This window comes from Onychostoma macrolepis, chromosome 12 (assembly GCF_012432095.1).
Source record: "Onychostoma macrolepis isolate SWU-2019 chromosome 12, ASM1243209v1, whole genome shotgun sequence".
Lineage (NCBI taxonomy): Eukaryota > Metazoa > Chordata > Actinopteri > Cypriniformes > Cyprinidae > Onychostoma > Onychostoma macrolepis.
In genome coordinates, this window is record NC_081166.1 from 13,447,565 (window position 1) to 13,464,843 (window position 17,279).

A 17,279-nucleotide genomic window follows, 5' to 3' on the forward strand; every position below is an offset into this window, starting at 1 on the left:
AAGGTACATTACTACTGGCTTCCACGTGGGTGATTGGTAGAGCAGGATGACTATGCAACACCATCATCAGTCTGTTCTTGAACCCACGACTGTCTCGACTGTTGCCACAAATCTCCGCCCTCATTTCCTTCCTTTCAACTTTCTGCACTTTCCACTCGATTTCTCTTTTGTAGATGTTCCCACAGAAAGATTTGTTTTTACCCTCCTGGTATCAAATCAGATACCATCAGTCTTACTAAATTCACATCTTATTTCCCAATAACCCCCTTTTATATTTCCATTAGAGTGTTGTGTGTCTCTTGAGGGTTGTTCAGACATCCGATAAGCCGCAGATACAAACCAAAGATGGGCTGTAGATGTGAGAGAGAAAGCGACGGCGGGCTGTGCTGGTAGCAGAGCGTGACTGAGATGTTGGAAGAGCTGCGGCCAGCAGGGAATGATAGATAGAGGAGGACAGAGAGGGGGGAGGAGGACAGGAGAGAAGAAGTGCAGCAGGAGGTTTGGAAGGGGAGTGCTCTGCAGGAACGTTTCAGTATTCTTATGGTAATCCAGCCTTGGATGAGCCTCAGAAGCAGCCAAGCAAACAATGAGAGTGGAGCCAGGAAGTCTGCTCTCCCTGCTGGCCGGCGTGACTTGAGAGGCAGGCGAGGCGCTGGGCTGCCTGCAAGGAGGGGCCCCCAGGAGGGGCCAGCGAAACGCATGCCAGCACACATATCCACATACCACATTCACTCAATCTACGAGTTAGAGAGCATGGTCGGCACTGGTGAAAAGCATGTTTGTGTTTGTTTGTGTGCTTTGTGGTGAGCGGGACTTGTTTTTCTGTAGACTATATAGAAATGACAGACACATTTCAGTACCTTCGTCATTGTTAGCACAGATTTGGTGACGTTCTTTTGGAAGTTCTTTTAAGAGATTCTGATTACAAATACCATATTGGTTATCTGCAGATATTATAGTTTTTTTGTTGTTGTTGTTTTTATCTGAATAAGTGAATTGTGCATGCTCATTTCATCTATTTTTTCCAGTTCAATTACTTATGGCATCATCTAACACTCATTTAATAGTTAAAGTTAAATTGAGTTTAATCATGTTAATAAAGTTAGCTTAAAAATACATAAGTAAATACATTTTTTACCTTGTGCAGATAACCACTGTAAAAATACAGGTGGCAATGGAAATCTATAGTTAATAACAGTTAAATTAATTTAAATAATGTTAATAAAGTTAATTAAGTCCTTAAAATATAGCATAAGTTAGCAAATTAAGTTAATCTTAATAAAGTTAGATAAAAAATAAAGTAAATAAATGAGTCTTTAAAAATATAAATAGATTTAGGTATTCTAAGATAATAAACCAGTTAAATGAATCTATAAAATTAATTAATAATTTAGTAACACAGCTAAAGGTGATTTTTTTTTTTTTTTTTTTTTTAGCAAATCTCAAAATGAATATTAATTTCATATATTTTCACATAATGTTGTGATGACTAAATTCACTTAAAGCTGCAGTCTGTAAATTTTTTGTGTTCGAGTAGATACCACTGCGGAGTAGCCCGGTAACTACGTGATTCGTCATAGACATTAACAGAGAGAAAAGGCTCCGGCTGCAATGTTCTTCCGCAACACGCACGCAGTTCTGTTTATTAACCGCTAGAGCGCCAAAAGTTACGGACTGCAGCTTTAAAGTATTTAAAACTATTGATTTTAGTTTTTAGTGTTTTATTTTTAATTTATTTATAGGATTATAATATTTTAAAAATACATAAAACAATTATTGTGTTAATTTTAATATTGGTGCATCCCTAATTCTGAGTAGGTGTTTTTTGGTGTTGGTCTGTGGTTTTGTTTTCATATAAAGCTCTGGTTTTGTATGCGATTCGATCAAGGCCACAGACTTAACAGGATATCTCGGGTGATCCCTTTAGCTGTTCATCTCACCTGCCTTTCCAAAACCTATCTGAAACGGGATGTTTGGCGTCTTGCGGTTTTCCTTTTCTTCTATGGCTGAAAAAACAAAGATATTCAAAGGCGCTGTCAAAGCAGCATTATCTTTGGGGAAACGAGTGACACAGCTGGCTCTGTTCTTTCTCAGATTTCTGTCTCCAGAGTGACTTCCCCTTTCAAGCATCATAAGATTGAAGACTGTGGGAATGCCTTCCCAGAAACCACATGTCATGCCTCAGTGATTTGCTATAAGGTGTGGTCATTCTATATGGTGGCTACAGTTGCTTTACCTTTACCCCCGTCTCTGGTCTTTCATCCATTCAAAGGAAATTAATGAGGAGCTTTCCTCTGAAAGAATGCTCAGTGAGACTATAAATTATGCCATTTAGCACAGCTCTATGGCATCTTTGCCTTCTGATTTGATGGTGGTCCATCTGCTGCAGAGATTTGCTTTGTGCCAGTTTTCGAACTGTTATGTTATTGATATTAAGCTGTGTGCCAATGCACATTCACATCTGTAGCAAATCTTAACAAGAGCAAATTGATTTTCCAATCCATGTCTTCATGTGATTTTTAGATCATTTCTTTTGAATATGAAATGCTTTTTTTGGTTTGTTTTAACTTTATTTAATATTTTTTGTGTGTTGTGACTGTGGTGGGATGATCTTGTTCACAGATGTAAGTGTAAGTGTCAGGTAGGGCTGTGCAATTAATCGAAATTCAGTTTCAATTTTGGCCTCCAACGATTATGAAAATACAGTAATCGAGATATAACGATTATTGTGCCCATCCCGTCCCCTTTCCAGCGGTGCTCTTTCGTTCCTCCACAAAAGCCCAATTTCACGTGCAAATCAGTAAAATCATGTAACGAGACGTTTGCAAAATGGGATGTACGGTGCTTGATTTATTTAAGTTGATTAGATTTATTTTGTTTTTAAAAGTGTGAAAGTGAACTTGCGCTTCCTCGGGAAGATTACTGTGTATGCGCTCAGAGTCATCTTTTAGCGCCTAAATGGTCAAAATGCGGCGCTTAGTGATTATTCACGTAAACCCTCGTCAGTTATGTAATAAATGAACGTAAAGAGTTGAGATTGAAAATACTTGTGTAACAGTAAATTGGATCCGTGCGGCTCTTAAAGTGACAGCGGACTATATTCCTGCTTCGACTGTGTGCTTAATATTAATCAAACAACAAGAGACGAAGACAAAAATCACACACTGCTCTTGACTGAAGGACGTTTGAAGCTTTAATAAGAAACAAAGGAAGTTTAATTCTTACAGTGAAGACTATGCTGTTTTTATTTTACAGGTTATTCAGTTTTTCTAGGAGACTGAATAACTGCTTTAGACTTGCATTAAAAAAAGCAAAGCACAGTTTGTTTCATCTCTATCTTTTTATTCTGTTGTATTCTTTTGCTTTTTTTTTTTAGTACTGGCATTGTATTCCTTTGCTTTTTTATTACTGGCAGTTTAATTATTTTCAATAATTAACTAAGATTGTTACTCTGGTATTCTGCTGTGGTATTGAGAATTGTGACATTTCTCTGGTCTCTAAAATGTAGATAGCAACCTTATTTACAGAAAATATATTTGATATATATCACTATCTTTAAATAAATCTTTCATATAAAGTTTTGGTCATATGGCCCACTAATAATCGTCCTAAATAATCGTGTTTACAATATTGACCAAAATAATCGTGATTATAATTTTTGTCATAATCGAGCAGCCTTAGTGTCAGGGACCTCATGATAAGATTGTTCTTTCTCTGTCAGCACACTTCCTGTCCTTAGGTCATGAAGCTTTCCACACTGACTAGTCACGGCATGCTTTTACCAGTCTTCCATCTTTATCTTTCCTAAGGCATATTCACACCAACAGCAAAACCAACAGTGAATTGTTCATTCTGGTTATTTACAGGCTTTAATCCAAGATCCCTCCCATCTGACTGTATGGATGCTTTATACACTTATTATACATGTAATATACATTTAATCAAGCTTAGAAAAACTGAGTGTAAATCTTTGTTAATATTTAGCAGTGGTGTAATATTTAATATGTAATAACTTTAATTGTAGTAATCATAATCTTAATAATAATAAAAGTTAATTGCACTGCCTGTGAAAGTTGCACATTAGTTTATTTTCTTTTCCAGGTATGGGATGAGTTGTTGAAACCTGTTGTAGGTCATATCTCTCCTTGCCCTGTGGTCCTGTGTGAAGAGGGACCCAGTTTGTCTTAAGGGGTCCCTGTGAGCCAGAGGAGCCCCGCCTTTTGTTTCCCCATTACCCAGGAGTCAGGGAAGTGTGAAAAGTAGGGCGCAGGTCGGGGCTCTTTGTCCCCCTCGGCCAAATGAAAAGTGACAGACACCGGCCCCCTCTCTGTGCCTGTTAATTCAGGCCCCCAGTCCCGCAGAGCCTCTGGGAGCCACTAATTGCATCGAGACAAGCAGGAACTACGAGAGAGCAGACACATTATGTTATTAACGCTGGACAGAACCCAACACCAGCCATTTTGAAGGGGACACTGCTTAAAGGGATAGTTCATCCCCAAAAATAAAACTCTGCCGTCAAGTCCTTACAAACTTGTGTGACGTTCATTCTTCTGCAGAACAGGAAAAAATATATATATTGGTAATCATATGGTTTTGGTGACCATTGAAATCCATTGTATGAAGGAAAAAAAAGGTTGAGAACAACATGAGATTGAGTAAACATTCCAGAATCTACATTTTTGGGTAGAATATCCCTTTAACCAGCCTTCTATTCTCGAGAGCCCACAGCTCTGCTCTGATACAGGGTCAGGGGTCAAGTCACGGCACTAAGATGGAAGTGCAAAGGAATTTGAATACCACTCCAGTTTTCTCTGTCAAGCTTGCTTTCTGGCACTCAGCAAGGAAACATGTCACGATGATGGTTCTGAAACATTAAAAGTGTTCCTCTCTCTTCATTACAGGGTCTCAAACAAGAGGAGGCTGTAAAGAGGCCTTGAAGTCTTCATCACGCTCACATACTCTTCCTCGATCTACTCCGCTTCACAGCTCATTGGCCACTTTGTTTGTCTCAAAAGAGTACGGCACAACCAAGACAGCTATATAGATTCGGATCTCAGCCAACATGATAAAAAGCACATCCATGGTCATCGTCTTTGGCGTGTTGGGAGCTGCCTTCCTTCTCTCGCCGTCAGCTGAGGGTAAGTTAGTTTCATTATAGTAAAGTGTCTACACTTGACCATTGCTTCCTTCTCAGCGGACCAAGTGGACGCTTGGAAGTAGCCACAATTTGTCTGTTTTGAATCACAAGCCCCTATAGCAAACAAAAATGTGTTTTTTGTTTGGTTTCATTTGAGTGAGGAAAGAAGGCGAAAACTGCAGATGACTGGAAGGGTCATCTGTTTTGTTTCATCTGGATGCACAATAGAAATGCAGCAGCAATTTATAATACAAAGCAGACTGAGGCAGCAGGAGAATTGATTTCGCCGTATTTGGATGATACCCAGTGTTTGCAGAAGCTTGCTTTAATGGATGGTGGCCTTTAAAAACATAGCACAGTAATGGCCTCGCTTTTTATTCTCATCAGGCCCAGAAAGCTCAGAATCTGTCTCTTCACATTTGCAATGCATTAGCAAACAAACACTATCTGCCAGGATATTCATCTGAATTACATTATTTAATTTTATTGATTTGATGGCCTTCTGATCTTCTCTCATATGGGTCTGCAGTAATGGAGACTTTGCCTCCATTTCAGGTAAATGCAAACATGAGGAACTACACACTTTTTTTTCTCTCTCTCAAATGACTCACTACATCAGAATGTAACTGTCTGCATTAGAGACTGTTGTGTGGCATTCACGTCATCTTTAGGTATTCATGCATTCGCTCAGCAGTGATTGTCTTTGGGGAATACATGTCTTAGGACTGAGGTGTGAAGAGGCCGTTTGGGTCACATTTGGCTATGTACAGAAACAATGGTTTGGGTGATTGATTTGAAATTGTGTGTTCATATGTTAAGGAGAGGGATGGGGGAAGAGTGTGTCAGTGGGCAAGATGGTAGATGTGTGTATTTCAGGTAAATGCTGTTTTTTTGCTGTTAGTGGTTTTACACTAGTATTTTAATGAAGGCAGGGTTAGTGTGAAGGTGTTAACATTTACAAAGCACAGAAAACTTGCTATTCGACTATTTCTCACATTAGTTGATGGGGAAGAAATATGTCAGATGCATTTAGATATGATAAATTGTTGATAAATGATTTAATTAGTTAAAGGCACAATACCGTTCAAAAAAAATCTGTGGACAGTAAGATGTTTAAGAGGTTTTGAAAAAAGCCTCCTATGCTCACCAAGGCTGCATTAATTTGATCAAAATACAGTAGAAGTAATAATGTCAAATAAAATAACTGTTCTATATTTAAATTTTTAAGAAGTAATTTATTATTGTGAATAAATCTGAATCTGAGTAAATCTGAATAAAACAGAATTTTCTTCAGTCTTCAGTGTCACAAGATGCTTCAAATTTGGCGCTCACGGAGCATTCTTATTAATGCTGCTTAATATTTATGATTCTTTGATGAAAAATAGTTTTATTTGAAATAGAAATATGTTCTGACATTTTAAACGTCTTTACTGTAACATTTGATCGATTTAATGTATCCTTTCTAAAATATAGTATTAATTTCTTTCAAAAATAAAAATCACTTCCAGCCAGGTTAATCAGAGTTTTGCGGAATGTCATTTTGTTGACGAATACACACCGTGTAACAGCATCTGATGCTTATCGATAGCTGAAAGCGTAACCAGAAATATTAAAATAGCTAAAATATTCAATAAACAAACGTATCGGGAATGCATAGAACTTCGTCACTTATGGGTGCAGTTCAGTTGAGAACCGTGTCATGTCCTGTGGAGATTTTTGGGAACAGATTTCATGTGAGCCTAGCTATGAGTCAAAGTGTACTTTGTTACATAATATTTTGTTATACAGTCAACAAGTTTTCCAGGCTGCAAAACATCACTCAGCAGTTTTGCCGTGGTCCACCCTTGTTGCTTAAAAACAGTAGATTCATTGTTTACGTTTGAGAGCTGCCCACTGATGTCATGAGGTCTTACTATCTGTTTCTGTTTAGTTCTTAGAAGTTTATTTTTCTAAGTGCCTCTCTATTTTAAGCAATGATATCTTGGAGTCATAAACGCTGTCTATTCTTGGCAACAGAAAAGCCATGGGAGAGAGAGTTTTCCTCCCTTCAAGAACTAGAGACTCTATGGAGTCTGTTAGAAGGGAAAAAAAACAGATCGAAAGAGATTAAGAAGTTTAAATTAGTATGTCAAAGCTCACAACCCCATTACCTCCTTTTAGAGTTAAGCTCATAATTTTGTATACAAAAGGAAATGACCAAGGCAAATGAATATCTCTGGGGTGCAAATGCATTTTAGAAACTTTAGTTTCCTCTGTTGTTTGGTAGAACAGTTTTTGTTCACTGCATTGACAAAATTTTAACTTTACAATTGTTTGGAGTGCACACTGTCTGCTTGTTAGCCTAGTTTAGCCTCTTTAAATATATTCTTCCTTCTGCTGTTTCCCTCCCTGTAAAGGAACAAAAGAAGAAATGGGTGCTGGCAGCTATTTCTTCTCACTCGTAAAGTCAACCAGAGCCTTTAAAACAAAGGGTAACTACCCTCGGTCATTGCAAAGGTTCCTGTTAAATGATGAGGGAGACTGGAGTGCCAGTGAGAACAAGACCGGGTGAGAGCTGAACTGCAGATGAATGCTGTTGAGCGTTTTCTTTTTTCTTTTTCTTCTTTATGGAAGCTGATCTGAAGGCAGGTCAACGTCTGACACAGAATAATGTCTCCTGACTGCATATGGCAGCATGTTCCTCTGAGAAATGTCATGTCATTCAACACATTTAACACAGGCTTTCAGTCCTGGAGCTAATAAATGAACTTTATGGAATTTTCTGCCTTCAGAGGAGAAGGTGAGGTTGAGCACTTATATAGGTTGAGCCTCATAAGAGAGGAAAACTGGCAGTAAGAGGATCTAGTTACTCGACTGTGTGGAAACCCAAGCAGGCTGAAATATAACAATCAAATTGAGGCATTTTTACTTTCTAGGTTTGAGATCACTACTTGATTTGTTTTACATCTTTAGTTTGGTTCAGTTTTCCTATTCATGATATTTTAGCATGAACTTATTAAAGCTTCAGTAAATCTCAAAATGAATATACTTTTTATACTGTATGTTAAAAGGTTGTGATATTTAAATTTAATTTGTAGCATTTAAAACTATTTCTGTTTATTTTTTTATTATTATTATGTTGTTTTTTTTATTAGCATCTAATACATTAATGTAATAAACCTTCAAATCTCAAAGTGAATATCCCTTATTTTCAGGCTGTTTATTAAACATTTTGTAATTTCTAAAAAATAACTAAAGCAATTTTAGGTGTAATTTAATTTAATTGTATTTTTGCCCATTTACCGATTGTCGGCCATAATTAGAGCCCTATGATTTCCGCAATACGGAAAACGTGGACGGAATCGTGGAATGCAGTCATAAAAGTGGAATTTACAGTATAACACGGAATGTCAAATATATAAATCAAAAGTAGGTCGGTACTATGGGATCAGAATCCCGCCAAATGTATTGCAGTCACGGATAAAAACATCATCAAACAACAAAATTAAAAAAACGCAAGTAAAAATATATTGCACAAAATTTAAAAATGAAAGCAAAAGTTTTCAGAATAGCAAACAATGGTCACGGATCGAAAAATAATAAGCGTAAATCAAAAATTTAAAAACGCATTTAAAATCATATTGCACAAAACTCAAATATTAATGCAAAATGATCCAACTTGCACACAAAATCATGTTTTCCTTGGTTATATTTCTCTTTTTTGAGAGAATTTTTATTTTTTATTTTTTGTATGCTTATGCTGTTTTTCCCTTTGTTCTTGTTTCCACATTCTGCGCTTGCTTTTCCAAATGTTGCGGTTTGAGTTTCATGTAAATCAGGGCAGGTTTAAGCGTCATCATTGGTCCACTAGTTCTTGATTGACAGTTTTTAGAAGTTAAGATTAGATTAGACCACACCATCTCCCAGTCGACTGATAAATCAAAATCTGTTAATTCATGATTCCAGATAGATTTAATAGAAAGAGACTTTGCAGTGTGATCATTAAGTTTACTATATATTAAAGAAATAAATGGCCGACCAGATGTTTTAGAAAAAAAAAGTGAAGTCCTTAGATGTAGTATTCTGGATTCTCCAAAGATCGATTACATTAAGTTAAGTGATAAATTTATTCAATAACTTAGAAGATGGGTTAGCTGTAGTATCAGGGTGAGATAGCAGAATATGTCTTCAGTGACAGTGAAGTAACAAAATCCTCCGCCTTTTGAGGAGAGTCGAACATCATCTGTTTACCTTTGTGCTGTAGTTTAATTACCGCCGGGTAGGTGAGGAAACCAAGTGCTGTCATCTTCTTCAAGACTGGATTAAAGCTCTTTCTCTTGGTAGTTGTGGCTGGACTAAAGTTGGGAAAAAATAGTAGCGTGACATTGTCCTGCATATATTTCACCGGATATGCTTGCCGAGCACCCCTCAGGATCGCCGATCTGTCATGCCATCTTAGTACACGGAAGATGAGAGTACGCGGCCAATCGGAGTATTTCCTTCCGCCATACACGCGATGGGCGCGGTCAATCTCGATGTCACGGCCTTTCAGGGAAGGGATCCACTTGGAAAGATTAGCTCTGAGGAAGCCAGCTGCATCGGAGCCTTCCGCCCTCTCTGGCAACCCCACCAGTCATACGTTATTTCTCCTGCTCCTATCTTCAATGCCTGTCATTTTTTTCGGGGAGTTGCTCCAACTGATTTCTTAAGTTTGTGTCTGTCCTCCTATCCTCACGTGCAGCTGCTTGAATGGAATCGACCCGGTCACGTGTCTGTTTTGCCGCGATGGCTAGCTTTTCAACTTCTGCTTTTAGCTCTTTTACAGAATTGTTGGTCGTTTGTATATCCAAATGTAGATCACGGAGTGCTGGGGTCAGTACAGAGTCTATCGCTTCTCTTACAGTCGAAGCCACTACCGAATCAAGAGTACTTTGTTGCTCTTTTAGCGCTAGCTTGATACCGTTAGCTATAGCAGCGTCGAGATCCTCTTTGGAGATGGTGGAATCTTTGAATTTTTTCTTTATTGGCGATTGTTCACGCTCTCTTTTCCGGCTGTCCTTGACTGCTGGGGTACTCATAGTGAGCTAAATAAAGAGTGGTTCAAAATTTACTGACAGGATATATACAATTTCTGACAAAGTGAGCAGAGCAAAGGACTATGCGTGCATTGCCGCCGAAGGGTCACGTCACCTCCTTGTTTAATTAACATTAATGACACAGACGTTTGTCCCTTTATAACTGAATGTATGGATGTAATATAGGCTACTGACACATACCCGGTTTTCACCCACCTTTTTACGTTTACCTAAGCCATAACAGACACTGTATTTACGTGAGATACTCCACACGATAGACATTTTGACAGCTGTGTGTGTATTTGACAATTCAGGTGCAAGGAGAACTGAGAGAACTGGGATCGCGCGGCCGAAAGAGCGCTTCTGGTGTGTGTCTTTCAGCATGATTCCGCCTATCCCGCCTTCACTACCTGCAAGTTAATCGATAACAAATTTTGATTGGATAGTAGTTATATTTTATGAGCTTTGTTACCTTTGATTAGGCTGTTCTCGTATGACGGAACACTACTACTACTTGCTCTGATCACCCAGTCGTAAAGACATTTTTAAATTCGGGACAAAACATGATTTTTTCAAAATAAGTCAGGACACTAAAAGTAGAGCTGAAATACGTACGGGACTCTCCCAGGAAAAACGGGACATCTGGTCACCCTACCATAACAAGACTTATCATCATTCAGGTATAGACAAGCTAGGCACATATAACTGACTTTGAGAGACCTGTGAATATAGTGGCTGCTCCCTTTCGCGATGTGACCGTAGGTGAATAAAGATAAGTGATTATAATAGCGACAGGTCGCTAGGACAGCTCATTTAACGTTAACGGATCGCCAGGCAGGTGTACAGCAGTGACAGACAGACACGTATAATGGTGTCCTGTATGGAAAGATGTTACTCCAGCTGACAGTAATTCATTTTCACCTGTACAAGTGAACGCTGAGCATCGGCAGCTAATGAGGCACATTGGAGTGACGTCACCGCCCCTCTTCGACTGATTGGCTAGAGAAGGAGCTGTCAATCAAGAACTAGTGGACCAATGATGACGCTTAAACCTGCCCTGATTTACATGAAACACTAACTGCAACATTTGGAAAAGCCAGCACAGAATGCGGAAACGAGTGAAGGGAAAAACAGCATAAGCATACAAAAAATAAAAATATGAGCATAAAATGTCTGAGAAAACAGAGAAATCTAACCAAGGAAAACACGATTTCGAATAATTTTTAAATATTATTTCAGTTTTGTGCAATATAATTTTAAATGTTTAAAGTTTTGATTTATGCTTATTATTATTTTTAAATGCGTTATTAAATTTACAATTTACATTATTTTTTTTATCCGTGACCATTCTTCGCTATTCTGAAAACTTTGCTTTCATTTTTAAATTTTGTGCAATATAATTTTATTTGCGTTTTTAAATTCTGTTTTCACACTTGTTATGTTTTTATCCGTGACTGCAATACATTTGGCGGGATTCTGATCCCATACAGTACACTTAGATGGAAATGATATATGGACCAGTGTCTGTGAATATTAAGCAGCAAAAAAATTAAATGAATCCTGCATGTTTTGCGTGCAGGATTCATATCACAAATGGTGTGCAGGGTTCATATCATAAAAGTGTAAATAAATGGCACAGATGCACGGTTTAGTTTACTACGCACATACTGAAGTGCACATAAAGGTTCGGGTTAACTTGAAGAAATATATTACTTCACGTAATGATAGTACTACTACTAATAAGATTATTATTAAAACATTCTTTTTTAAGGAGTGTTCAATAGAAAAATGATTTACCAGAATTTATTTACACAGTATTTCTGAAAAAATAAAATAAAATAATAATAACAAATACATTTACAATAAAACCGATTTCATAGGGCCCTACATAACATGGTAAAATGATCTATTTATTGATATTCACACTGTTTTTATATCATTACTTCCCTATGAATGTATTATTATTGGTCTTGAAACAATGTTTTAAAGAAATCGCTTGTTGCTTCAGTGATTCTGTCCCTCTGCCCTCATTTCCCATGCTGCACCGCTCTACCACGCTGGGCCGCCCGCCCGGGCCCTACTACAGGAAACTTGTTGAGTCTATTGTCGGTGCTGTGAGTTTCCCTGACACTTTAACCATTTCCTGTATTGTGCTGGCTGACAGGTACCGGACTAAATATGCCAAATGCATGCTGCTCTCCGGAAATAATCATTACTGTCTGACAATGAAAGCCTGTGTTGGTGTGCGTGACTCTTTTTTTCCTTGTTTTTGTAGACCACAGGTTCCAAAGCATTTGAATAGTGGACTCCGTTGAGCTTCTGTACTCTAACATGCGTTCACTCTAGCGAGCATGTGTTCAGCGGTGCGGCGCAGGAGCCTGTTAAAGGCGGTCTGAACTCTCACTTTTACAGCTTGCTGTTAGGTACTTGGCTCTAGAGGTGTCTCCGAGCCCATTAGAGCTTTACTTTCATAAAGGCAGCCAACTTTATTGGTCTGTGTCAGGCAGGCCGTTGTTTTCCATATGTTCCCTTTTTTCCTTCCCCCTCATTCCATTTTTAACAAGCCGGTCTTCAAATAGTGCTGGATTATTACGTGTCGGGGGATTTTGCCCTGAAATGGAAGCCCGTGTGATAATTATAATGATCGTTATTAAAGAGATGAAAGTAAATAAATAATAATGGCAGGGTCAGGTTAACTGCCACTTAAAGCTTAAGTCGTTCCTGCCAGTCCACAACCTACATCCTGACCTTTCCACATTGTTTAGTTTTTTTTTTTTTTGTAAACGTGTACAGATTTTAATGAATAACTGGTGAAGAATTAAATAATTAAACGTCTCTATTTCAGCCTCTCACAGAAGGGCAAACCTCCTACGTGTCGTCCCTCAAGGATACATGATTCACATGTTATTTTGATGTATCTAATGGATACCCAGTGATGTATTTTGGCACAAGGACATCTTGGAGGATTTTTGTGTTTTTATTTACCCTCTCCTACGTTTCTGCTGCAGACACTAAGAGACTGTCATGAGGACCAGCGTCTTGATTATAGGCTTGCGATCCAAACGCCCTCGTAGAGACTTGGCTGGCTCATTGCATCATTTCCAGTTAAGTCTTACTGCAGCACTGAGAAATAATAGCTACAACACAGAGAACACATGGAGATCCACAAAGCGTACTACTTTTCAGTTTGTTATTACGAAATTTACATGCAGAACAGCTTCTTTGCGGTCTTGCTGTCACTTTTGTTACAGAAACCAGAAGCAGCTAGCATAGCCTGTTCGTGAAGGTGTGAAGACTGTGAAGCACTCATATCCTTTGCTTACCTCTTGACCAGCCTCCCATTACAGCTTCAATAACGTCTGAGCTGCCTACTCTACCCTCTCTTTAATAGGGTCAAACCACAGATGTTTACCCTGGAGATCACAGCTAAAGCTTCAGCTACTGCCTCGTCTTACACTGACAGTGTTCAAGCAACACTATGGCATGAAATAGTGACCTTAAAAAGTGTATGGACACTTATACCACATTTAAAAAATGTTACTGCAAGATATAGCAATATATCAAAACATGGATTTATAGAAATATAGCACAAGCACACAACGTCAGTCAAAACGTTCACAAACGTTGGTTAGATTTCAAAATATAGACGTGTTGTTGAAATTGAAGAAGAAAAGAGTTTTGTGGAACATGTTTATAGTTAGTATGATAAACTACAACGGTGGTTATTCTATGAGGACACATGTTTGAACTTGAAGGAAATTGACTTCAAACATCCATGAAAAATGACTTTGAGACCACGAAAGAAGCTATTCCTCAGAAGAAAGTCATTCAGGTTTGTAATGACAGGAGAGGGAGTAAATAATGACAGAATTGTAATTTTTTTTTCTCTATTAAAGCTTCATTTTCTTTGCAGATGCCACTTGGTTTTATTATTTTGATGTTTAATTCAATGACATTCAGACATTTTAAAGTGTGACTTAAGTGTCCAGATACGCTTTAGGGCCACTGTAGTGTTTTCCATCACCGTTTTATGCGCGTTTTGAAGTATCGCATCAGAAACGATCAACGGAAATGCCAATTTTCGAGAAGAAATCAATTCACAAAAGTTTTTGCAATGGAAAAAAGGGAGCTAGAAACACATTTACCAAATAAATTCCTCCATGCTCATCAAAAAAAGTCATGTGACTTTGCGCATAACTTGACTAACCAGCAGACCTATCTCGTTGCACAGTCTGTCGTCAAAGTATTTCTGTATAATTGCCTCCCAGAAATGTCTTACATGAACACGTTTCCAGACAGCAGGCATCCACCTCCGCTCTGAGGCACAAGTAATTTATTATATATGATAATTATTCAGTGGCTTCTCCTACTTTTCTTAGTGATATTTAGTGCCAGTTTATCAGGAATTTATAATTTTGTTCTCTTTGACTCATTGAATGGAAACGGTGCTTTACTCGCAAATGTTTTACGCAATATTCCAAGTTAAATTTGCAACTTTGTGTGGAAACATAGCTTGTGAAGAACTACAAGCTTTACCATCTACACAGTGAGATTGCTGATTGGCTTTACCTGTTTCTTTGATTGGACGTGTAACTGTAGAGCACTGTGTATATGTTCGGGTCGACTGTATGGAAAATGGAGCCGAAGTGTCTCTTTAAGGGGCTGGCGCTGGAGTCTGAGCCGAGCTGCCTACAGGCTGGGAGAATGCGGTCAGCAGGACTCATTACTGCCTGAGTACTGCCAGACCTCAGACTCCACGGTGACGGCGAGCCAGAATCAAGCACACATGTAGGAGCACGGCGATGCTCTGTAGATCCATCTCTCCGAGCCAAGGAAAAACGCAGAGAGGGGGAAGGAGAGCAAATGTATTCAGTGGCTTCGTAATGTCAATGAATCACTCAGTGCCTCAGAGGTACTTCAGAGATCTGCTCTGATTTAGTAACCCTTCTGGCTTGAAACCTGTTTTATGTGTTTCAGCTCAGATAACATTCCTGAGCCCTGTGGTTGTTTGTGTGCCGCTGTTGTGGTTGCGGGAATTTAGCTGGCGCTTATCTGCGCATTGTAGCTGTTAGGACGTGTAGGGCTCAACACATCATAACAGATTAGCCTGCCTTTTACAGTCGCTCTTAAAAGCAAGCCGTGTTTCTGACTGCACCGTTCGCATTCCTTCAATTTACTGGCCTCTCGCTGAGAGCAGGGCTTTCAGAGCGATACTGTTTTTCTTTCTTTCTTTTTCCTGTCTCTATTCCACCATGTTTATGTTACCGGTTTCCACCTCCATTATCACACTGGGCCCTGTGTGACAGCAACGGCGCCTGGACTAAACTGTGAAGTGATCAAAGATGTTACATCAAATGCTTTCGCCTTGTATTTTGCATTTTGCCCTAATGGAGGGGGCCGTGGGACGCCTTCGTGGCTTCAAATGAACATTTCTCAAGTGCAAAAACCAAACCGTGACACATAAACACAAGATTTGTATCGCTGGCTATCGCAGGAGCATAGCATATGAATGGACTGACTCATACACCGAGAGACAAAGCATTACATGAAAAGAGAGGAGGGCTTGAGAGTGTTTGATCAGTCTCCAGAGCTCGTGCCACTCGACCTGGTCTTCAACCTCACATTTATACACTATAATCCTGTCTCTTGTGTTCCTAATCTGGTCTTTCACTTTCCCTCTTAATCCCACTTCTCACTATTTCACCTTCAGGCCATTCAACAGAATGTTTCATGACACGTTCTTTTGTAAGCGATTTTCCACAAATTGACGTGGTGTTGAGTAACATCTTATCATGTTTGACACATCTGCTCCAGGATCCCTCTCAATAAAACTGATTATAGCCGCTGCATTATCAAGCACACTTTTATTCCTGGCCGTGCATCATGTTTTTCCACTCCAGATCATTTCAAGTCCCTGGGTGAATCTCATAAAACGTGCTCAGGTCATATTTCAGCCCACAATCAAAATGCAGGAAATTACATAGTGCTAAAAGAAAATAAAGGTTTTTAGGACAAATAAGGATATATATGTATATGTGTATATATGTAATAAAATGAAAACTAAAAGACTTTCAAATCACATGAGTCAATATTTTATTCACAATAGAACATAGAGAACATGACAAATGTTTAAACTGAGAAATTTTACACTTTTATCCACTAAATGAGCTCATTTCAAATTTGATGCCTGCTACAGGTCTCAAAAAAGTTGGCACGGGGGCAACAAAGTGTTGAAAAAGCAAGAAATTTTGAAAAGTTTCAGCTGGGAGAACATCTAGCAAGTAATTAAGTTAATTGACATCAGATCTGTAACATGATTAGCTATAAAAGGGATGTCTTAGAGAGGCAGAGTCTCTCAGAATTAAAGATGGGCAGAGGCTCTCCAATCTGTGAAAGAGTGCGTAAAAAGATTGTGGAATACTTAAAAAAAAAAAAAAATTCAACGTCAAATTGCAAAGGCTTTGCAAATCTCATCATCTACAGCAGTGTTTCCCAACCTTTTTTCTGCCGCGGCACAGTTTTGATATGTAAAAAATCCCACGGCACACCACTAAGCATTGTTGAAATTAATTAGCAATACTGGAACTGATGTGTTTTGTGTGTGTGTGTGTGTGTGTGTGTGTGTGTGCGCGCGCTCCGGCGCGATCACTTCAACTGTTTCATTATACCAGCAGAATCAACTTTAAACACTTATTGTCTTATTAATAATCAGTGAATAAAGATCTGCTTTTATTTGTGTACACTCACAATGAAAACAAAACAGATTTATATGTAATAATATTTAGAATTTTCACATCTAGATGGAAAAAATTGTAATTTGCACTACTGTCTGTTCAAAATAAATGAAAAGAAACTGAGCATAGTATAGATTTTTTTTTTTCCCCTGTTGTACCGAGGTACGTACCGAACCGTGACATCTGTGTACCGTGCCACCCCTAAATATATATATATATATATATATATATATATATATATATATAATTTTATTCTCTGTATTCTCTATATTTATACAAATTTTATTCCAATTTTGTTTTTGTAAAAATTTATGAATTGCCATTATTAAAATAAATTTTAAAAATCTGAAATTG

General features: G+C 38.3%; 1 protein-coding gene across 1 annotated transcript in view; it reads left to right on the plus strand.

Moving 5' to 3' along the window:
• Positions 1 to 17,279, plus strand: part of bmpr1ab (bone morphogenetic protein receptor, type IAb) — a 44,554-nt gene that overhangs the window by 19,880 nt on the left and 7,395 nt on the right. The window contains exon 3 of the mRNA XM_058792963.1: positions 4,902 to 5,138. Coding sequence (XP_058648946.1) covers positions 5,063 to 5,138 — 76 coding nt within the window. The 5' untranslated portion in view covers positions 4,902 to 5,062. The remainder of the gene's footprint in view (positions 1 to 4,901; positions 5,139 to 17,279) is intronic.